This window comes from Rhinichthys klamathensis, unplaced genomic scaffold (assembly GCF_029890125.1).
Source record: "Rhinichthys klamathensis goyatoka isolate OS25496 unplaced genomic scaffold, OSU_Roscu_1.1 h1tg000308l_1, whole genome shotgun sequence".
Lineage (NCBI taxonomy): Eukaryota > Metazoa > Chordata > Actinopteri > Cypriniformes > Leuciscidae > Rhinichthys > Rhinichthys klamathensis.
Window position 1 is genome coordinate 367,087 of NW_026606826.1, and position 25,398 is coordinate 392,484.

At 35.3% G+C, this 25,398-nt stretch overlaps 1 protein-coding gene across 1 annotated transcript in view; it reads right to left on the bottom strand.

The window, feature by feature from the left end:
* The window catches only part of dgkb (diacylglycerol kinase, beta), a 61,485-nt gene that overhangs the window by 22,564 nt on the left and 13,523 nt on the right, over positions 1-25,398 (bottom strand). The window contains 6 exon segments of the mRNA XM_056270819.1: positions 5,834-5,898; positions 14,480-14,640; positions 14,894-14,983; positions 17,859-17,944; positions 21,661-21,735; positions 23,047-23,120. Of these exon segments, the coding sequence (XP_056126794.1) occupies positions 5,834-5,898; positions 14,480-14,640; positions 14,894-14,983; positions 17,859-17,944; positions 21,661-21,735; positions 23,047-23,120 (551 nt within the window).

The following is a 25,398-nucleotide window of genomic DNA, read 5'->3' on the forward strand; positions in this document are numbered from 1 at the left end:
AAAGTGACAGAAAAGACAATTATAATGCTACATTTCACAATACACATACAATATTTCACACAATTACTGGTTTAATGCATTTTGATCAAATCAACAAAGCCTTGGTAAACATAATAAACTTCTTACCAAAAATTACCAACCCCATACTTTTGAACAGTATTGTACTTTATTTTGAAAGATGGCGGTCAAAGTCCAAAATGACAAAAAGCACCATAAAAGTGGTCCATGTGACTTATAGGTCAATATGAACTCTTTAAAAAAAAAATCCGAACAATGAAATTGAGGTCCAAAACAACACTTGGACCCCATTGACGTTCATTGTATGGAGAAAAAAACACTGAGCCATTTACCAAATTTTTTGTTTCAATGATTAAAGATTGGAACAACATAATGGTGAGCATATGAATATATTTTGAATGAACTGCGGTTTGTGGTCGCAAAAATCAGCAGAGACCAATAAAGAAAACAAACAGAAGAAACTGGTCAAATAAATAAATAAAATAATATATATATATATATATATATATATATATATATATATATATATATATATATATATATATATGAATACAAGGCTGTAACCATCATAAATACTGAGGGGGATAATGTTCTGTTTGAAGAATATGGGTGTTGAAATGGTTGATTCTTAAAGATTTGTACATTTGGTCTCTTCAAATTCTGAATATGTATTTACAATCCTGTATGTGCAAATACAATACATCACTTTCTATGATTTTTTTGGTGTGATAAGTGTTGATACCTGACTACATGGTTGTGCAACGTGTGAGATCATCTTCTAACGTTAGGTATGTGAAGTGCCAAACATCAGGTGGAGTTGTCTGCTATTTCTGTGTGTAAGTAGTGTGTGAACATGAGGAGGTGGGTGGAGCTGGGAGGGGTTTGAAAGTCCAGCAGGGATGGGGACAGGGCCACAGGTGAGATCTCAATAAATTACACTCTGAAGTGGTCATTAATTATAGATGACATCCCAGTCAGACCAGCGATTTCATTTGAAATGAGGAGCAGTGTGCATAGCGCTGGTGCCCTGGGCCCTGGTGTGATGGCTTACGTGTGTGTGTGTGTGTGTGTGAGTGTGAGAGAGAGAGAGAGAGAGCAGTGGGTCAAACAGTCTTAGCTCCTGCATTAGCTTTTTGATGAGGACCCTCATTACGCTAAACGGCCCTCTATGGTTCAGCCTCCCTCCGACTTGAGGAAAGGTTAAACAGAGAATAATTAAAGATGACCGCCTCAGGCTGAGCATGTCACCCTTAAGGAGACACTCTGGTCAGCGGTAGGCTGTTTCAAAGACGGCTCAGTAGAGCTCAAGCGCTCCTCCCTGGTCAGTATCATACGGCTAAAATAAATCACACATTAGTAACACTTGGCGTGAATGTGGAAATGGCTACAATGCAATAATTAACAACGAAAAGCCTTGAGCAAGTCTTTAAAATTTGTAAAAAATAAAATAAAATGTTTAAGATTTTTTTTATGTTTTTGAAAGACATTTCTTTGATCAAATACACAGTAAAATAGTAATACTGTGATATTATTAAAAATTTTAAATAACAGTTTTCTATTTCAATATATTTTAAAATGTGATTTATTCCAGTGATGGCAAAGCTAAAATTTGCTCAGACATTTCTTCTTATCATTTTGAAAACAAATTTTTGGTGGATTCATTGAGGAATATACTTTTTAAAAGAACAGCATTTGAAATAGAAGTATTAAATATGAAAATCTAAATATTAATTTCCTTCTTAAAAACAGAAGAATCTTACTGACCCCAACATTTTGAACAGTATACTGATAAAAAAAAAAGAAGAAAAAAAAAAAAAAAAGAAAAGTGAAAGTAAAAAGCATACATCTACTGTATGAACAGATGCATGGAAAATCATTTTTTGGTATCCATGGAAAAAAATAAAAATAAAAAGATTTGGAAAAAAAAACAATCAAAGTTATTTGAAGGCTTTAAATGTTCTTTTAAAGCAAATTATGTGGAAAGATTGAGTTTGACTTTTTTCACCACGATACCATATAGCTATTATTGTTAGTATTGTCAAATCTGAATTTAATATGGGATCTGCATCAAACATTGTAATAGGCTTTCAAACGGCATTGTTTTTTTGTTTTTTAGATGGCAGTGAAGATTAATACCAACTTAAAAAAAAAATCACATGGTTATTTCTGAGGAAGACAACCACAAGACCACTCATTTAAAAAGACGGCACACGTAGTGTAATAATAAAGTTCCCAAAGCCGAAGACAACTGAGACACTTTCTTTTCTCCTTTTTCTCATCATCTTGAAGACAGAGATTATCTTGGAAGCGCATGAATGATCAGCGATGAGAGAGAAAGTGTACTTTAACGAGTCCACGCGACGCTGCCATACTGATTGTCTGCTTTTAATCCTCGACCTCATTATCACCCTCTGGTCTTACTCCAGCAGTAAATTAATCTATCTGCAAAGTGTCAAATCTTCTCACTTTCCTCCTGGTAATCACCCGAGGTGCAAATAAAACTAGGGAGCCGGGTTCGCTCAAGACCCCGCGTCCGTTATCAACAAGACGATGCCGTGTTATAATTAAAAACCAATTGGCCATTGTTGGGTTGCTCATTAAGCCGATCAAATATTTGTGTCTTCGCTAAGGTCAATGCAATGACATTCAATAACAGGCAATGTTAACAGGAAAAACATGTTAGAGATTGGAAAAGTTGCATGGAGAAAACAGCCAAAAAGTCATGAAAAAGATGCTAATTTCAGTGCTACGTTATATTAAGAAAGAGAAGACTGGCAAAATTGTACCAATGGCCTAACATGGATATACTAGACCTATGCTTGCTAGCCTAAAGCAATATGGTTAATGGTCTAAAAACATTTGTATGAAGTAACCAGTAATGCACAGGCAAAAAACATTGATCAACTGGACGAAAAACTGGGTTGACTACTCATTCTACAAAACGGGTGGCATTAGTGTCTGATGCCAACTGATACAGACATTTTTTAAAGACAAAATTTTGTAACTGGTTCTCTTAACCATACACACAAACGTATGTACATACATGTACTTTAAAATCCACCTATCAAATTTGAAATAGCCCCTGTTTCATTGACTATGCATCAAAGTCCATAAAAACCCTCCAGCACCTTTAACTGTAAGCAAGATATGCATGTCCTTTGCTTCAGTAATATGATGATATATTAAAACAGTTACATATTTGTAAAAGGTTCCTAGAAAAATCCAACAAAAAAATCTGCAATACCTTCCTAACTATGATCATACATTATTGAGGGAGAAAAGATACTATGTAATAGAGAGAGATCTAAACCCATTCTCTCATGTGAATTATTTATCAAATTCAAATAACAGATGGTATAATTTTCTTAAAATATCTTAATCATTATTCAAAAGACACAGTGGTATAAAACGGTTCCTGTACACAGACTCTTGTGTGATCAGAATGCTGTTTGATTATTCCCACACAGATCTGAATCAACACCAACAGTCAACATTCATGCCTTCTGTCTTCTGGCCAATCCTGATTTCCTCAAATTAAAATGTTATCTGCTCGCCAGGTTTGAAAAATAGTATCGCACGTAGAAAGTATAATTATCATTTGATTATTAAAAGACTCTCCTGAAGGTCTTGTGTCATCACGGTGATGGAAAAATGATGTCAAACTACCCAAGCAAATTCAATTACCCAACCAATTACTCGCCTGCGTTCGTACTGACTTATTGGGACATTAAATATTAATGGGAGCATGGATATCAAATTTGCTCATCATTAGAAGGTGCACACATTGTGGGCTAATCACAGATGTTCCACATCACTCAGATCCTTTCAGCAAAGAATGAAACACTCCAACACAAAGGAGCACCTACATCTGTTGCTTGAAAGCTCTGCTAGTGCTAAAAGATTAGGAAATAGTACATCTATTTACATTGAGTAAACCTGTGTCACTATATGTTACTCCAATAGCAATATATATGATAACATAAAGGTGAAGTGTATAATATCTGCCACACTGGCATCAGTAAATGCAGATGCAAAAGTAATGAATGTTTTCAAACAGGTTCCCTTTCAGTCGTTCACGTTCGACGTAGTCGACTGGCTCCCTGGCGTGATCCCATTCAGTCGACGTCGACTACGTCACCGTTCAGGGATTCATACGCAACCGAGACGTTTCCTGGTCTACTATTGGCTTGACAAACAGAAAATCCCGCCCCAAATTTACACCATTGGTTGAGCAGGGCGGCTTAAACAAACAAGACAAAGCATTAAAAACACCACAAAGAGCCACAATGTTTAGCCTCTTTAGGGAAATCAATTTATTTATAGTTGCCTCTCAATATTAAGCCTTTAAAAAAAATCCATACTAATATTCAGATTGTGCGATTTTCTGGTAGGGGTGGTATTGGGTAGTAACTGATTACATAATCAGATCCCCTAAATTAAGTACTTGTAATTAGATTATATTACGTTTTAAAATCAGACTATGCCATTGGTTACATGATTACATATTCACACAATGGCTGTAAATCATTCAGAACTTATTGATTCTCCCTAATTCTTCTTTTTCACATTTTAAATGTTCCTTTCTAAAAAAAACATATCGATTATATCCAATCAGAATGTCTTCTAGTTTAATGCACTTCATGTTGTTGATGATAAAAAATTGAATATGTTTTAATTTTTCTTAGAATTTTTATATCAATATGGTAAAATATTATTCTCTTCAATTCAATGTGATTAGGTCAAAAGTAATCTAAAAGAATTCAAAAAGTAGTTTGCACCTTAAAATGTGTAATGTAATAGATTACTTTACTAACAAAAAATTTTGCCAAGTAATTTGAAATCAGTAATGGACTTAAATTTCATATGTAATGTACCCAGCACTGTATATATATATATATATATATATATATATATAATAAGTGTATATTATCACTATAATTAATTAATAGGTTTTTTTATCAGACTACATCCTATCCAGTACTGGTGCATTTAGTCCTTATAATCTTGAAAGTTGTGGCCTTAAACAATATTTCTCGATCTCTTAAGCACATATTAACTTCTAGTATCACATTAAAAACATTCTTCTTTCAGACTAAGGGCCAGATTTACTAACAACTTGCGCCAGCGCAAATCCTCTTTTGGCATTAAGAAGCTACTGTCAGGATTTACTAAAGACACCCAGTGAGAAGTAAGCGCTGAAGAGGCTTGGACAGTTATTTTTGTGGCTGACCTTATCTTACAGTATATGCATTTTGTAGGAGTTTCCCTTTGAGACGCAAAATTTATGGGTGTATTTAAATGAATCATGCAAGGTGATTTACTAAGGCTTACGCTAGTCAATTTACTGCTATTTGCGCCATAATTTAACGTCCAAAAATAGCATGTCTTATTCCAGACGCTAAATTGCGCTGCTCTTGGTAGATTGTGTTGGTTATTATGGAAATGATCCAGCTGCGTCTGTTCTTTAATGTGTGCGTCATCAGCAGATCATGCGCAGAACTTTCCACTCCCATTGGCACTTTTATGGGATTGCGCTCTCACGCTAATTTGCCCTGTTTAGTAAATATGGCTCTAAGAAGGATATTCTGCTCAAGATCAGATTTTAGGATCCATAACAATACAATCCCACATCTTCATCTAATTTTAGGGAAGCAAAAGCATGGCAGGAGTCTCAAAGACACACCTGAGGGGGGAGGAGAGTTATCAGGGCAATACACCCAGTAGACACGCTGGCGAGCTTACAGATCGAGATGACAGACAAAACAGTGTTGGTGAAGTGTTTGCTGTTAACACAGTAATAGATAAAGAGCGGTACCTGCTGTTAAACTTTTCTGGATGTTTCTCTCTCATAATGTGGAATCGTTGAGCGATGGATGCATCCTACAAAAGGAGAAAAAAGCAAATCAGATCAGTTTTTTTATGCACACCGTTATACCGCCATCAATGTTTCGTGAGCTTCTGACAATGCTTCGTTAGGGGCCTTTGACATATTAAACTCGTGTGTCAGATTCTCTCATCATCCGATGTGCATCTGGGTCTCAAAATCTTGAATTTGACAAAACAGCTGTGTGAAGATGAAAAGACAACAGATTGAGGATTGCATTGAATGGTTTCATGATGGTTTTATCATGGGCCATTAGCTATAAACAAAAGCCCCGCGTCAGAGACGTCGCAGACAAGAGACGTGTTTATTTTAAAACCAGATGAATGTATTTTAAAACCCGACAAAAAAACTAAATTCCTTTCCCCACACAACATCAGAGCACCAATTACGGGCCTGATCTCCCTTGCACGTGACTGGAAACAAGTTTGGGCTCTGTGCATATGTATGCGTGTTAACAGATAAGGTGTTTGCGATTCTTTGCTGGGGTTCTAGCCAACGATGATGAGTATTGACAAGAGGACTGAACACGTGGTTGGGCTAATTAATCGCACACATGTACAGGATGCTGCAGCTCTGCTGGCACCCGTCGCAGATACTCTTCCAATCTGACATCTGCGGGTTAGAGGTTCGGATGCACTTGCCATGCGCCTTGCATGTACTTTGTGTACTGTAAATGTTTTGTTGCTATGGTGATGTATAGAGACGGTGGTTGGAATGTAAACGGACTATATGTCCTGATTGAGAAATGTAGATTCCGAAGGCCTGATCATTTGTAAGGACAAAAGGGAGAAGCAAGACAAACTTGACATTTTATACACCTTATAGAAGATATGCAGATTTCATTTAGCAGGTGCTGAAGGGGTTAAGAATATAATTAATCGTTATAGACAGGGTGTAAATAAACTTTTTTTCTTCTACACACATGACAAGTGAATTGAGAAAATGTACTATATTTCTGAATGGCCATGAAACTGTATTTTTATAATTTGTTTAAAGGTGACCTATAATTCAAAATTGAATTTACCTTGGTATAGTCAAATAACAAGAGTTCAGTGCATGGACATGACATAGAGTGAATCTCAAACTGGACTGTTTTCGCGTTCTCATTTAATTCACGTTTATGAAAAACACCCCTGAAAAACGGTCGGTTCTCCACACAATACCGACTGTGACGCAATAGTCGGGATCATTAATATGTACGCCTCCAAATATTTGCATAATGCCAGCCCTCAATGCCAGGCGGAACTGCGCAGCCGAAGCATGGCAGTTGCTCAGTGTGGATGCACATGAACACAAAAGTATTTTTTAGTTCCTTCATCTGAGCCTCTGAAGAAACAATGGGTTAATTTTATTTTCTCTGGAAATTTCCAAACATTTCACCGACTGTTTCCTCAACTTGGGCCAATACAGAGCTGGCCTCGGATCGAGCTACCAAGCAACACTTTCTGATGTGTAATTGTTCAAGTTCAGACAGGTAATCTTTCTCTCAAAATCGTTCAATACTGTTTATGCATCAGTAAGTCAAGCCAGTGACTAAAATATCAGCTTCACATCGTTTCTTTTAGTAGGATGAAAATAATCGTATTTAAATTGTGAACAAATTATATACAGAAAGCGATCAAAGAACAATCTTTCCACACAGCGCGAGTTTATCTGGACACTTGCCAAACTCGTTATGAAATCAATGACGCACGTTACTGCACAACGAAGCTCTTACTGTATTTACATCATCGTGTTTGCATTGGTGAAAGCAGAGAGAGTGCAGAAACTGCTTTGCAATGATTAGATCTTCATTCTCGCGATCAACACACTGTCATCTGCTCAATGCTCATCACGGCAACATTTTATGTGATGGGAATAGATCTAAATACTTTAAAAACATCTCACGATTCGTTAATCTCGATAGCTGTTATAGTAAAAACGTATAATAGCAGTAGTAAAAGTATTCGGGAGAGAGTTTCACATGTAATGCGTTGCTATTTCATATGCAAGCATGTCAGCCAATCACAGCAGTGGCCGCGGTTACACTGAATCCCACAGCAGACACGCCCCTTCAAACAGAGTGTTCAAATCAGAGGCTAAAAGCAGGCTAGGAAAAATGCCATTTATTTCTAAATTATGATTATTTTTTATCTAAAAAACATACTAACATTATGAGGGTAACCCAGGAAACATTATAAAATAATAAAAAAAAACATTCTAGGGCACCTTTAAAGTTACATTTTTGTTGGCATATTATTGAGATGTTGAATATTCACAGAAAACAGCAATACGGCACAAAACTGTTTGACCTATGATGAATACAGTGGGACATTTTCTGATGATTTTCTGAATGAGCAAAAAAAAGATATGTCAAAATTAAACAGTTAATGGGCTCTATGCACGGCGGTATTTCCGGTGAAGGTCTAAGGATGCTGGATTACTTCTGCCGATCGTAGAGTCCAATGCTATACCGAGAATTTATATTGGTTTTTATACTCTATTGCTATACTAAAGAAACGTTAGTCACAAAAACAGACAAAACAGACACACTCCTCATTTTGTTTATGCTTCTGTGTTTATTATATTAAATAAACATAACTATATATAAAATTACATCTAAACGTATTAAAGTTTCGTTTCAAAGACGAGAGGACAGTAAATTTTGAAGACTCTGCCATAATCCCGTTTTCCTCGGTTTTCCTCCGCTTTAAATCTCCCCAACCGGAAACGCACGAGCATCCTTGCGTCAAACGCGGAAGTTATGCGTGCATATAGCCCATTGGATTGAAAACTGAAACTGGAAAGTTCTGCGCATGTGCAATGACGTAGAAATAGTGTAATGACGTATGACGCACATAACAAGCTATTGTTGTTGAATATAGTTAAAAAATTTGATATTTCTTTTATTGAATAAAAAATGTTTTCAATAAAAGGGTTCACTGTTTAGAAGATTTGAGTTAAATTTCCAGAATATAGTTTAATAAATGACTGTAGTGTCATTCTAAAAATTTCTTTCTACTCATTGTCTGTGAAGTGGTGCAGGACAGTCCTTGCTTCAGACCCGAAATAGATCAATAGTAAGCCTGCTTTTTAAAACAAAGAAAAGAAGCGATGGCAGGATGATGGTTAGTATACGGGTCCTCTCAATCAGCTCCCTAGTTCAGTAGTCACTGCACTGATCAGGGAGTCGGCCATTTTAAGGGCTGTCTCAATCGCAAAATCCTTCCAGTGTACTGAAACGTTCGCTCCCTCAAAAGTCCCACAATGCACTGTAAAAACCAGGGAGCATCGATGCTCACTGTGTTCCTTTAATGGAAGTTCTGAAGCACAAAATAAATCATGTGAGCCAACTCACTATACATAATGACACGCAATATATAGTTTTTCAAAATAAAAACCATTATTTAATTATATTTAAGCATAAACATACATCATTAAACAGATAATGAACATAATCTAGCTAACATTTATCATTTATTTACAACTGAAATTTTGCATCTATATGTAACAAGCAAAGTATTTATCATAATTTATTTAAACAACATTAAAAAAAATAATGTCAGAAAGATATCAGTGTCCCAATGTGTAGTGAGTCAGGGTCCTTACTGTCTTTACCAGTGCCTGAATTAGTATACACGACATACTGGTTCACGACCTAGAAAGCTAGGGAGTTGATTGAGACGCACCCAACGTCAACGGCGGGAAACTCTGTAAACTCTTGTCCAAAGATCAATTCCAATGTGAAGCTTATGACAAATGTGCACATCAACCCGATCACTTTCATCAGTGTTCGGATTCATTTCCGAAAAGTGTCCATGCAAACGTGGCTAATGATGCTAAAATGTATGGAGGGAGATCAGTGTACAAAATACAAAAGCATTAGTGAACTTGGGTGTGCTCAGAGATAAAAAAAAACTTGCAGAAACTTTCTCCTATACCTCCCTCTCTTTCCCCCCCAAGACCCAAACACACTCATAGGACCATATGTGAATCCAGCCCCTCCAATGAAACCACCTCCACACAGAAGACCCCCTGCTAGCTCACTGCTGAAAAATGTTTTAGTGGAAGCCAAAAAAATCAATTCCTTTACTGTTGACATCTTTTAAACCCGCTGTTAGTTGCAGAGCAAAGCGAGGCCCGGGGTCCCACCAGGCTCCGTTTTCTTCAACGCAGAAGAAGAAGAAAGGTAAAATGACAGGTGTATCTAAAAGATTGTATTGCTCTTTTCTTACAAACTGCACAATATATGAAAACATGAGAGCAAAGGCACGGTCTCCCCTCGGCCTGGCTCTGGTTTGATGCCCGGCGCTGAAACCAAGGAGCTTTCAGAGACGTCATCGCATCCGGCGTCCATGAAGGAGACACCAGATTTCCTTTCATTGACTCTAAAGTTAAAGTTGCAGGCTTGCAGCAGTCAGTCACTCGCTATCTTTCATCTGCCGTTGTCCACCCCTCCCCGATAATTACCACTGCAAAACTCTCGTGACCAAATTAATAAAGGGACATGTGTAATGTTCTCTCATAGTTCACCATTTAGTCCAATTACGGCTTGTCCAGGCAGATGATGTGCCTTCACCGGGAGAGTAATGACTGACATGAGCGCAGGGTCATTAGGAAACAGACTACATTATCTTAGGCGATCCTGTGTGATTAGGGACTGTCTCTAGCTTCTGGCTCTGACCGAAATGATAACACCCCCTGTCTAACAGAGAGGGATATTTCAACTTTGGTATTTAAATGGTACCTAATTACCCAAAATATCACTTGACAGGGTGATCAGTCAACGAGACGAGCGTTAATATGAAGAACAGCTTTGATTTGAGAGAGTTTTTGTTGATGCGTTGCAGATGACAGACATTTCTTATACCAACCTTGTTAGTCTTTGGATTTGACATTTTTTATAAAAGAGTTTGTATTTTTTTGTACTTCTTTTATTCATCAACACTTGCTTATTTTGTTTTAACTTAATGTACTTGCATAAAACATGTCCATGTCCAATTTCCATTTTGTTTAGGGTCCAATTTAGGGTCTCACTATTAACTAACTATTAACTAAGACTTTTGCCTCAATAAACTCCTAATTACGGTTTATTAATAGTTAGTAAGGTAGTTGTTAAGTTTGGGTATTGGGTAGGATTAAGGGATGTAGAATACGGTCTTGCAGAATAAGGCTTTAACATGTGCTTTATAAGTACTAATAAACAGCAAATATCCTAGTAAAATGCATTTTAATAAGCAACTAGTAAATAGTGAGAATTGAACCCTAAATTGTTACCGGAATTTGGAAACTTAAACAACTTAAAAGTTAAAGAACTTGTGCAGATGCTGTGATACCCTTTTGTGTTTTGTTGCAAATGTCTTGAATTGCCCCTTTCTGCTCAAATGTTCTTGCTCTATCTTGTCTGGCAACAGCTGCATTTGTTGGTTGTTTAGTTCCTACAGTTCATATACATAATTACGGAAGACATTGTTTTTCATTTGCATAATCTGCTAAGTAATTATGAGCACGACTTGCTCTGTAATCTCTATTGGTTTACAGTTGTTTTCAAAAGGAATTTGTGTTTTCATGTAAAATGTGATAGGAAAAATATCACTTGATCCCACTGAGATTTGCACTTCTCTTTAATCCAAACAAACAACTAAATTTGTCAACGCATTGAAATTTTAAATTCATAAATCACAGTGCAGAATATATTGTAGCCGAATGATTACTGAGACCGAGACCTAGAGATCTATCTATCTATCTATCTATCTATCTATCTATCTATCTATCTATCTATCTATCTATCTATCTATCTATCTATCTCTCTATCTATCTCTATCTATCTATCTATCTCTATGTCTGTCTGTATATATCTATCTATCTATCTATATATCTATCTATCCATCTCTATGTCTGTCTGTCTATATCTATCTATCTATCTATCTATCTATCCATCTCTATGTCTGTCTGTCTATATCTATCTATCTATCTATCTATCCATCTCTATGTCTGTCTATCTATCTATCTATCTATCTATCTATCTATCCATCTATCCATCTCTATGTCTGTCTGTCTGTCTATATCTATCTATCTATCTATCTATCTATCTATCTATCTATCTATCTATCTATCTATCTATCTATCTATCTATCTATCTATCCATCTCTATGTCTGTCTGTCTATATCTATCTATCTATCTATCTATCTATCTATCTATCCATATCTATGTCTGTCTGTCTATATCTATCTATCTATCTATCTATCTATCTATCTATCTATCTATCTATCCATCTATCCATCTCTATGTCTGTCTGTCTATATCTATCTATCTATCTATCTATCTATCCATCTCTATGTATGTCTGTCTATATCTATCTATCTATCTATCTATCTATCTCTATGTCTGTCTGTTTATATTGATCTATCTATCTATCTATCTATCTATCTATCTATCTATCTATCTATCTATCTATCTATCTGTCTGTCTGTCTATATCTATCTATCCATCTATCCATCTCTATGTCTGTCTGTCTATATCTATCTATCTATCTATCTATCTATCTATCTATCTATCTATCTATCTATCTATCTATCCATCTCTATATCTATCTATCTATCTATCTATCTATCTATCTATCTATCTATCCATCTATCCATCTATCCATCTATCCATCTCTATGTCTGTCTGTCTATATCTATCTATCTATCTATCTATCTATCTATCTATCTATCTATCTATCTATCTATCTATCTATCTATCTATCTATCTATCTATCCATCTCTATGTCTGTCTGTCTGTCTATATCCATCTATCTATCTCTATGTCTGTCTGTCTATATTGATCTATCTATCTATCTATCTATCTATCTATCTATCTATCTATCTATCTATCCATCTCTATGTATGTCTGTCTATATCTATCTATCTATCTATCTATCTATCTATCTCTATGTCTGTCTGTTTATATTGATCTATCTATCTATCTATCTATCTATCTATCTATCTGTCTGTCTGTCTATATCTATCTATCCATCTATCCATCTCTATGTCTGTCTGTCTATATCTATCTATCTATCTATCTATCTATCTATCTATCTATCTATCTATCTATCCATCTCTATGTCTGTCTGTCTATATCTATCTATCTATCTATCTATCTATCTATCTATCTATCCATCTATCCATCTCTATGTCTGTCTGTCTATATCTATCTATCTATCTTTCTATCTATCCATCTATCCATCTCTATGTCTGTCTGTCTATATCTATCTATCTATCTATCTATCTATCTATCTATCTATCTATCTATCTATCTATCTATCTATCCATCTCTATGTCTGTCTGTCTGTCTATATCTATCTATCTATCTCTATGTCTGTCTGTCTATATTGATCTATCTATCTATCTATCTATCTATCTATCTATCTATCTATCTATCTATCTATCTATCTATCTATCTATCTATCTATCCATCTATCCATCTATCCATCTCTATGTCTGTCTGTCTATATCTATCTATCTATCTATCTATCTATCTATCTATCTATCCATCTATCCATCTCTATGTCTGTCTGTCTATATCTATCTATCTATCTATCTATCTATCTATCCATCTCTATGTCTGTCTGTCTATATCTATCTATCTATCTATCTATCTATCTATCTGTCTGTCTGTCTGTCTGTCTGTCTATCTATCTATCTATCTGTCTGTCTGTCTGTCTGTCTGTCTGTCTCTCTATCTATCTATCTATCTATCTATCTATCTATCTATCTATCTATCTATCTATCTATCTGTCTGTCTGTCTGTCTGTCTGTCTGTCTGTCTGTCTGTCTGTCTATCTATCTATCTATCTATCTATCTATCTATCTATCTATCTATCTATCTGTCTGTCTGTCTGTCTGTCTCTCTATCTATCTATCACAGACTTGTTGTATGTAAATGTGAACACTGGACAGAATGTTTTATAAATCAATACTGATTTATGAAATGACATTCAATGACATCAATGACATCGACTAACATTTGTCCAAGCATGTCTCCCTCATTACAATTTCTTCTTTTTTTTGAGATGTGTACAAATCTAAACTAAAACAGAGCCGTCAAACCTGTAAATGTCAATTACCGTATTTCCCTTGACATTTCTGGATAATGGCTGACATGCGGTCGCCGTAATAAGCATCATTAGATTTCAGACGGCCCGAGATGCATCAACACACGACGTGTTTGATCGCCGTTCGGTAAGACGAGAACCGTGTAGCGTCTATGGCATATTTCATTCCCAATTGGCAAGCTTTGCTCCTCACTGCAGTGATGAGAGATGGCTTTGTTAATGTAATAGATGCTCTTGGCATTTCAAAAAGCACTCAGCCCTCTTGATTAGCTCATTTAGTCTTATTACTTAGGGGCCTTATTCACTTCTTCATTCATAAACTCCACTCACAGTCATCACATACTGTATCATGGTTAATAGACTAGACCAGCACACCGGTCAGACGCGTATAAAGCGAGTCCCTCTCTGTTTATTGGGAGGGAAAGAGTACAAGTATGCTGATTGTTAAGGGGTCACATGGGGTCTTCACATCCTCAAATACAACTTTAATTCGTTAACTCACCATGCCAATAGAGAAGTAATTGTTCACGATGCTGTACGGGGCTGGATCTCCTCCTTCGTCTTTGTCTAGGGGAGTGATGTCAATCTTCCACCTGTCCAACATCACTTCAGTGCTGTTCTCAATGTCCTTGAGAATCTGCAGAAGACTTTCTCCATCGTAGCCTGAAACCCAAAGGTCACATTACAATTTAGGGTTTGGCTCTATTGAGCACCAGCTATTTAAAGACAAGGAACTGACAAAATAGTAATATTTTGATCTAATTAGTCATGAATGAGTAAAACATCTGTGAAAATACTACAGTGATAATAGAGGTTTCCCAAGAGCTCATCAATCCACAGAGAGAATTTAGGTTTAAGGATTCCCACAAAGTTTCATTCGTGCAGCAAATTAAAATATTGAACAGACTTAGATTACCTCCACCCCAGAGCAGGCACCTTGCGAGGTCATTTCCTGTGCCGAGAGGAAGTACACACACAGGAGGATTCTGTTCATAGTTGCATTTATCTATGGAAAAGAACAGCATATATATATATATATATACACACACATACATACACACACGTATGTATAAATTTTAAAATATTGCTGGTTTTATATAAGTTATATATAACCAGCAATATTTAAAAATGAATACGATGGTTACAAATTTTACCAGATTTGTAAAGTAAAACATTTACATAAACCTACGTCAACACAGGAGAATACGTTTATGCTAATTATTGTTCATACCGGTTTCAAAATATAAGTTTATACCCTCGCTTTGATTTAGCATGTTTTGATGTCCACAAGTTCTTGTACAAGAAATTACAGTGGCTGTAGCATTTATATAGTAAAGAAGTGGCCAAATATTAAAGATTAAGTGGACATTTGAATAAAATGTTGTTTGGCCAATATTAAACATTGATTTGATCATGCTGTAAAGTTTTACAACAACAATCACCATGTCGGTGCCCTCGGCAGGCAATTGTTGTAATGCGTAATGTACGCATTAAGTTGATTGTTTATATTATAAATATAACATTATGTATTTAACAGTGTTGTTTAATAAAATCAAATGATAACTTGCTTTTGATACTTTATTTGAACCAATTATTGGTATGTTAAGTAATTTTAACAGCTATTGTTGTTCACTTAGGTTTATTTACATTGCCACAAAAAAATATTATCCGATTACTCAATTAATCATCGAAATAATTGACTGATTTCTCGATTACAAAATAAACATTAGTGACAGCCCTAGATTAGTTAAAACATTTCAAAATGCACCTGCATTGTTTTGCATTTTGTGACTTTCAGTCAAATCATTTTAAAAAATAATTTCAAGTCATATATTTCATCATTGAAGTTTTCTTTTAAAAAACGTGTTAACATATCTTGTTCTCATGAACCCAATATCGTGTATCATCTCGTCTTGTGTATCGTCATACCCCTAAAAAAATGTAACTTTCCAACAACAAAATTGTGGCCAGTTAAAATGCTGAGTGGCTAGTAACTATATACTGTATACACACACACAAACATATATATATATATATATATATATATATATATTAGGGGTGGAACGGTACACAGAAGTCACGGTTCGGTTCATTCCTCGGTTCAGACATCACGGTTCGGTACGATTTCGGTACAATGGAGTGAAAAGCAAAGCAAAAATGCAGAAGGCATTTTTATAAATGTCTTAAACCTTGTATTTTTTAAAATAAGTTTTATTAATAAAGGCATAGAACCAGTTTATTTGTAGTGCACTGACAGTAGTTTTATATAATTAGTTTATTAATTAAATTATTAAAAAGACGAAAAGACCTTGAGATATGTTTGGTAATTGTACCTGAATGAATTTAAAATTAATTTGCTATTTCAGATCAAGATATTTGTTTTCCTTCATTTTAATTAACTAACTTTATTCGCATCTGAATTATAAATAATTGATTTCCGTATAAAATAATACTACCATAAAAACTTTTGTTAACAGTTGTAGGTTACAGTTTGACAAGAGTTTAGAGTGTGACAAAAGCACAATGTTGTGTTTTATTGCCAGTGTACACAAATATAAGTAAACAATTTGCAGTTTTAATGATGTCCTGTATGAAAAAAATGACGGAGTATGTTTTTACGTTTCCACTGTTCGATCGCCCGTGCCTCTCTCTCTCACACACACACACACACACACACACTGTTCATCGCGCGATTCGCGCCCGCGCCTCTCTCTCTCTCGCACGCGCGCGCACACACACACACACACACACTGTTCATCGCGCGATTCGCGCCCGCGCCTCTCTCTCTCGCGCGCGCGCACACACACACACACACACACACACACACACACACTGTTCATCGCGCGATTCGCGCCCGCGCCTCTCTCTCTCTCGCACGCGCGCGCACACACACACACACTGTTCGATCGCGCCTCTCTCTCTCTCGCACACACACACACACTGTTCATCGCGCCTCTCTCTCTCTCTCTCTCTCTCTCTCTCTCTCTCTCTCTCTCGCGCGCACACAGACACACACACTCCTGCATTGCAATCTTGATCGCAGCCTGTTCATTGCTGCGTTAACAGTCACACCAAAAGCGAATAGAGCGAAATTTATCGCTATTTAAGAGGTTTTTTTTTTTATTTGTACCGTGTATTCTGCGTGCAAATTCGTGCACCGAACCGTGACGCCCGTACCGTTCCGGTTCAATACGAATACATGTACCGTTCCACCCCTAATATATATATATATATATATATATATACACACACAGTACACTATATGTACTAACTAGAGTATATATGTATGCAAATATGTGTATGTATGAATAATGGAATAAATGGCAATGTCAAAATACAGTGGTTCTTTTCTGATACACTCCTCTGAAAGCATCCAGTGTATTACTCGGTCTTTGTTTTGATTGATAAAAAAATGGAGGCAATTTTTGACAAATAAAGGACTAAATGAGGAAACGGTCATCTAAAAAAAAATTATAATCACCTGCGGAGACTATTCTTCAGATGATATAAATAATATGCCATTTCTTGAAGAAAGATAATCATCCTATTTGGCCCCGAAAATACAGATACGAATGTAATAGCTTTAGTTCTGTGAAAAATACGTATTTGACTATTTCGACAAATATAACAAAATCACTTCTGTATAAAAGAACCTCTGAAACAACAAGAAAAGCCTTTTTTTTGCAGCAGATGTCATTACGTTAAGAAGTTTAACTTTAGCTTGCTGTTTTTATTATATCTATAATGAAAACTTTCTGGATTTAATTTACAATATGGCAACAGTATGGAAGCCCAGATCCACATGAATCCAGCGTTTAATTGCTCTAATGACCAAGGGCCAGTGTGTTTTGGGTTTCAATTTTCACATCATCTGAACTCACCTATTTCATCAAGAATCCATCCAACGGTACCATCTCCACCACAGGCCAAGACTCTGAAGTCTGGAACATCTCTAAAGAAATTTAAGCTGAACTGAAAAGAGTTAAAGTATTTAAAGAAAACATATTTAACCACAACTTTATACTTGTACAACTGTTAAGTATTCTATATGAATTAATTTAGTGAAAGATAACAAGGTTAATGAGTCAATAGACATTTTTTCTAACAATAATGAAAAGTAAAACTAAAAATATATATTACATTTTATATTTAATAAAAGTATATATAAAAATGGAATCTCTGACTAATATTTTCACTGTGACTAATACTCTTTTGGTGTGGAAGGATGTTAAGAAATATCTAGCTATTCCAAATAAGCTCTCAATAAGCTCTCTTCCCCCACCCATACAGAACATTGGTCTTCGGATCGGAGGTTGAGAGGAGTGTTGGAGTTTGGTCATTTACTTGATAATGGTCAATTGAGGTCATTTCAGTCGTTAAGGCAGGAATTTAACCTTCCCAGTAATGATTTTTATAAATTTCTTCAATTACGGCACTTTTTAGAGTCACACTTAAAAGAAGGCAACATACGATTTGATTTTACTGAAATGGAAAAGCAGCTTTTCTCTTCATTTACACTTAAGAAGATGATCTCGGAGTTATATACATGGCTGTCTAATGTTTGTTCTTAGGTTCAAATTTTAGTGACGAGCAGTGGTTATCTGTTTGTACATGTGTTTTCCCTAAAGGTGTTTCAATTTCGGCCCACGAACAAAATTATACATTTATTCACAGGACTTCTCTAACTCCAGTTTGCCTTTATAAAATGTTCCCCAATTCTTCTCAATTATGTTTCAAATGCAGGGCAGACACTGGTACGGTCATGCACTGTGATCAAATTAAAGGTTACTGGAAGGAGATCCACAAAATTATTCAAAAGATTACTGGACAGATGTTTGATTGTCTCCAAATGTATATCTTCTGAACTGTAAAGCTGGTCTGTGTCTTGATGGTGACAAAGAAAATGTAATGAATTTGTGTTTATATTTAGCGAGAAAATGTATATTATTACCATGGTCAACTCCTCAGATACCCTCAGTCAATATGTGGACGAGTCAAGCCGCTACTCTTCTACCTCTAGAGAAACTTTTTTTTGGTCTATAAAATGTCTGTTTTATATTTACTCCGATATGCCCTGTTGTATTAACTATTATTTCTATTTTTGTTTCATTTCATATGCATATGTATGAACATGTATATCCAAAGATTGTAAGATAATATTTGGCTGTACGAGCTGTTATGAGATACCGGTAACACTGTTGTGTTATTGTAAAACATAAAAAAAGTAAAAAATTAAAGTATATATTATACATATACTAATTGAATTTTTCCACCATATTAGACCTTTATTAACAAATGCAATGCAAATCCATCTTTTCGAAAGCAAAGCCTGTTCAGAAGCTAATCAGATCTACCAAGACAATGTTCATTACAACGTCTTCCGTTCCTTCACAATAATAAAGCTGTAACCGCATGAAGGGACCTTACATGGTAGAGTGGCGTGCAATATAAGACTCTCAATTACTTTACTTATTAGGACATGCAGGCTTGGCAAATCATATTAGACAGCAAAAACAGACGACCAATCGCATGGAAAAAGCAACTTTGAGGATGTTTGAGTATGAAGAAACAAATACTCAGTTTGCTCTAATTGTGTTAGCCATGCCTGTAATTGACAGGACAGCCCGGAGTTACACCTGACAGTCACCTTGACAAAGCAATGTCACATTCTCATCACATGACTACACCAAGTTCATGTGTTATTTCAACAGATGTGACTGTCAATGCATAAAGTCAAAATCTATCTTCTCCACCAGTAGAGAAACGTCAATACATAGGCTACACTTGACCTAGTCAATAGGACTTCAAACACCATAATCAATAAGTTCAAAAGCAAATTGTCTGACAAGGTCACTAAATGGTTTCTGGAGAGGATTGCTCAGTGGGGTGCATTTATAAAATCAGAAAAACCTGGGTAAAATGAATCAGAGGCTAAGAAATTGGACAGAAATCAGCCTTTAAACAAATCCTTTTTTTTTAAATCGTGAATCATTTGATTTGTACCACTAATATAAGATGAAATTTATTGAGATTTGGTACATTAACAAACATTTTTAATGTTTTTAAAAGAAGTTTCTGTAACATTTTACAATGAGGTAATATTTGTTAACATTAGTTAATGTATTAACTAACATGAACTAACAATGAGCAATACATTTGTTACAGTATTAATAAATGTATGCTCACCAGGGCTGCATTTACAGTAAAAATACAATAAAATCAGTAATATTGTGAAAAATTATTACAATTTAAAATGACTTTTTTTCTATTTTATAATATTTCAAAATGTAATTTATTCCTGTGATGGTAAAGCTGTATTTTCAGCATCATTACTCCAGTCTTCAGTGTCACATGATCCTTCAGAAATCATTATAATATGATGATTTGCTGCTCAAGAAAAATTTCTTATTATTATCAATGCTTTTTAAAAAAAAGCAGGATTCTTGAATGAACCGAAACAGCATTTATTTGAAATAGAAATCTTTTGTAAAATTATAAATGTCTTTACTCTCAGTACTAATCAATTTAATGCATTCTTGTACAAAACATATTAATTTGCTTGTCACACTTTAGATTAATCCCATTCTCACTATTAACTAACTATTAACTAAGACTTCTGCCTCAAACTCCTAATTACGGCTTATTAATAGTTAGTAAGGTAGTTGTTAAGTTTAGGTAGTGGGTACGATTAAGGGATGTAGAATATGGTTATGCAGATTAAGGCATTAACATGTGCTTTATAAGCACTAATAAACAGCCAATATCCTAGTAATATGCATTCTAATAAGCATCTAGTTAATAGTGAGAATTGGACCCTAAACTGAAGTGTGACCCATTTCCTTTATTTATTTGCATATGAGAAATATCAATATAAAAATATAAAATAAGTATATAAAATATAGAAATATCAAATAAGTAGTATGATTTTTCCCTGCCAAAAATTATTTTAAGAATCCTGTACAGAATCAAATCACTAATTAAATCAAAAAAAAAAAAATTTGTAACTCATAATGAATTGTTCTGAATTCACACAAATTTAATCGCAAAACCTACAGTATGAACAGTGAATGAAATCGATTTTCTGTCTACCGAAATATTCACCCCTAGTTAATTTACATGGCAACATCCCACAATAACATTTCCACTTTCTTTATTGCTCTTTAAAATTTCATTTTCAAAATATAGTATCAATGAATATTGTCACAGCCCTCACGGCTGTGCACTTAACTCAAAAGTGACCACATCGCTGGCATACTAATAACAAATTCAGTCAGTGATCACAGAGTCTCATGGTTGCGTGCATTTGATTGACACCACCGATGGTATGCGTGATCACACAAGGCCCTGAGAGCGGCAACACACTAACACTAACATGAATCTATTATGACCAGCTGACTGGCAGCACTGGACACTTCCACAGCCTGGCTTTGTTCTCTGCAGTGTTTGTGATGGCGGATCTAACCCTTTAATAATGTCTACATTTGCAACTAAGACACAGACAGAGATTGTCATGCATGAATTAGTGCACATTACCATCAAGCAGTGTCTGCATATACAATATACTGTTAACGTCTGGTTGTCGTAACTCTTATGTAGGATCATAAACTGAGAATGTGCCGCAAAAACAGCTAGACAGGAGTGAGCATTACGCTTCTGTTAGAATGCTAAGGTATTGCCACTCACCCGGGCATGGGGCCGTTCTTGGCCAGGTTGTAGACTTGACGGGGGTTCAGGAGGTACTGGAACATTCGGAAGATCCTAGATAGGACAGAAGTCATGAACAAATCAATGACTAGGAAAAATTACATTAAATGTCAATAAAATTACTTTTGTTTTAAAGTCACCATGCAATCAAAATGGACAATTCTTATTTATTTATTTTTATTGCCGTATTTATTATAAATGTTTTATCTGTGCACATCATTATTATTATTTTTAATTAATGTGCCCTCATAATCTTAAATCAAAAATAACTCCCCTCCCTCTTGAAATGACATCTCTTCTCTTCTCTGATGACGTGTTTACTAGACCAATAGCAAACCACAACCATCCAACCATCCAATCAATTCCCGATGGACAAAATTATGTCCCGCCCTACATTTTTTCTTGTTTGAGAAGCTGTTTCACTCAGATTTACATCACAATAGGGAAGAAAAGACTATCGCAACTTACATTTTGTCCCGACTTTAACATTTTGGTGAAGTTGATCTTCTATAAACTGGTCCCACACTATAAAAAATGCTTGTAATTTTTACAGAAAAACTGTAATATTGCTACAGTAAAACCTGTTAATTGGTTAACTGCAAGTTGCCTTGAAGTACAGTTTATGGCAAAAAAAAATCGTTTAACATTACATTATATGTAACTAATTTGACAAATTTATGGTATTTGGAATTAAAACTATGAATTACTGTATAATTTACGGCAAAAAAAAAACAATTAAACATTCCCAGGACAAGACCCTGTGACATCAAATATGACTATTTTATTAAAATAGTTTAGTTTCTACTTATTTTTGTTATCACTAAAGTACATTAGGGTGTTTTTGATACAGTACACGTACAGTTATTTAGTTCATGAACCGTTATGTTGCTTTTATTATACCACCTGTATTAGTACGGTACGGTGGTTATCAGTACGGTGCAGATAAAAAGCAGATGTTGGTAAGTTTAATTAGACTGGTACCGTATTAACATTATATAACTTATTGAAAATGCACTGTTTTAAGTTGTAAAATATACATCCACCAATATGCTATTCTATAATATCAAAAACATTTTCACTGTATTTTTTACTGTGAATTTCTGGCAACCACCGCTGGCACTTTTTTACTGTAAATTTAACAGGATATTTTTACAGTGAATTTTCAAAATCAGAAAATCCATCATGCTCATTTTGACAGAGGCTCCCAATTTGGAGTCAAACTAACTGCTAGTGACCGATTAATTATACAGATTGACTCTATTGTCTAAATTAGAACAGTAAATTAGAATTAGACAGTTGAAATGCTATATGACAATACTGAGGCGTCAATTTCTTAAATGTGACACAATCTTTCACAGTTCTTACCTTTCACCTTGTTTGCCTCCACTTTTAGGGTTGACGAAAACCAACAGTGGATGAGTTCCTTGTGATGACGTAATCTACAGAATAAAGTGATGAAAATAATTATTACATATCCTAATTTAGATTTTAAGTGGATTTAGCTTTTAAATCAGCTGTTGTCAATACCATGTGCACCATTATCAACATTAATTATAAACATGTCTTTTCTACAAAACGTTTGCTTAACAAATCTTGCCTAATTTCTCTCATTCAGCATTAAACCTGCAATTTTTAGTGAGCAATTTGATAATTCTCTCTCTCTTTTTTCATAATTATAAAAAGAGACCTACTACATAAAGTATAACATAAATGTTGTTGAGCTCAGAATAACTCTTTTTTTTACAAAAAGTCTTAAAATGTCCCAGCCGTGAAAACCCACGTCATAAGACGCATCTAGCAAACCTCAGTAATCAGCTCCATATTTAGTCATTAATGACAGTCTTTGACCATGAGTCACTTTTCTGCATGGATTGCATGATGATTGTGGGGTTTTGGAGCGGACGATGCACGCACAAACTAATCCAGAGAGTGTGAGTCGTCTTCCGGTGGACAGTGACTCAGATGAAGCGCTTAAAACAGAACCCATCGAAACAATCCCAGCAGGCCCAGGTGAATTAATGAGCCGCCCGTCCGGCGACGAGTGATCCATTACTTCCTCTAATTATAAATAATAATCCTGATTATTACACTGGTTAGCCGCCGCCAGCCAAGATGGATGGCCCAGGACATGATTCGTCTTTTTTCGTCCTGTCATTACTATGCTCAGACAACGCCCAGTCACAGTGGGTCACTGCAGCCTAACTGTTGCCTCAACCAAGTTAAGATCTAAGAATGCAAACTAGCTTGCACAAAGTGGGATTTTGAGATAAATTGTCATTTTGGCCGAAACTTATAATAGTTGATGATTCTTCACTAGGAAGTTCATCATTAACATTATGGGTCACCCTTTATATTAAAGGTTCTCTAAGCGATCCTGGGTGACGTCACTTCTTGTTGACGTTCGAACTATTGTCAAACAAAACGGAGGCTAGCTAGACCCTCCCTCCTCCTCATCCGCACACTAACCCCCCAAACCACACCCCCAAACCCTTCTTGTCGGTGATTGGCTAGAACAGTTTGTTATGTTTCGTGGAGCGGGTCGCTGCAGTTTGTTTTTGTTGCTGTGTGTGGAGCCAGGGCTGTCTACAGAGATCGCGTTTCTTTACAGTGTGTTCAGGGGACAGGCAGCCAGCGGATAGTGAGAAGATGTTTGCTGTATGTGACAAAAAATGTTTTGGCCTAAAAAACGCGTGACATCGCTTAGAGCACCTTTAAGTGTCTTCAACTACAGTACTGAGTATTTATGTTAAAAAAACAATTATTGTTAGGTACAATGTACTTATTGTGTTCATATTGTATTGCAAAACACTTTTGCTGCTATTGAGGTGGGATATGGGTATAGTTAGGCACAGGTTTGGTGGCATGGGTAGGTTTAAGGGTAAGGAACAAGCCAACCGTGTAATTATAGATGAACTGCAGAAATTAATTACAGCAAGTAAATGCTAAGGTAAATGCTAAGCAGGTAAAGGTGATTTCTTGCAGGTATTTTATTTTTATAAAAGTACAATGAAAAACATACATAAGTGCACTGAGTGATTTAAATGTTAGTACATACTTAAAGACATCCAATATAAACTGGGTCCACATTACTTTAATGGACCTTTTTTATTTGTATACATATATCTTAGTTTCATTAGGGATGAATAATGCACAATATGTCATATATCTGTGGCATATCAGTTATTAAATTATTTTTTTTAAATGTACTTGATATGTAATACATGTAATCCTTAGCCAATCTCAAAATGAATATCCATTATGGGAAAACACCTTATATTGTGTATTATAATGTTTTGATGCATAAATTCATTGGAAACGAATGCTTTTAGTTGTTACCTGTTTTACTGTTTATTTATTTAGAGAAAACAGCAAACTATCTGAATATCAGCAATTTATCCAGTAGGATAGCAGCCATATCAAATAATTAAAAATAATTAATAATACATAAAAAAAATACATAAAATATTTAAATGTAAGCGCATCCTTAGTTAACGTAATTTTAATTGCCTTTTTGTCTTCACTTTAATATTCAATAATGTCCCTAATTAATATGAGATCTTATAAGATGCATGCATAATAATTATAAAATAAATAGCTAAATAAAATGTTTTAGATGGATGTTACCTCAGGACATGTCAACTTCCCAGACAACCACAGTTTAACTTCAGTCTTGTTTGATATAATCTGCAGGAAATGGACATCCTGCTTTTAGTAACA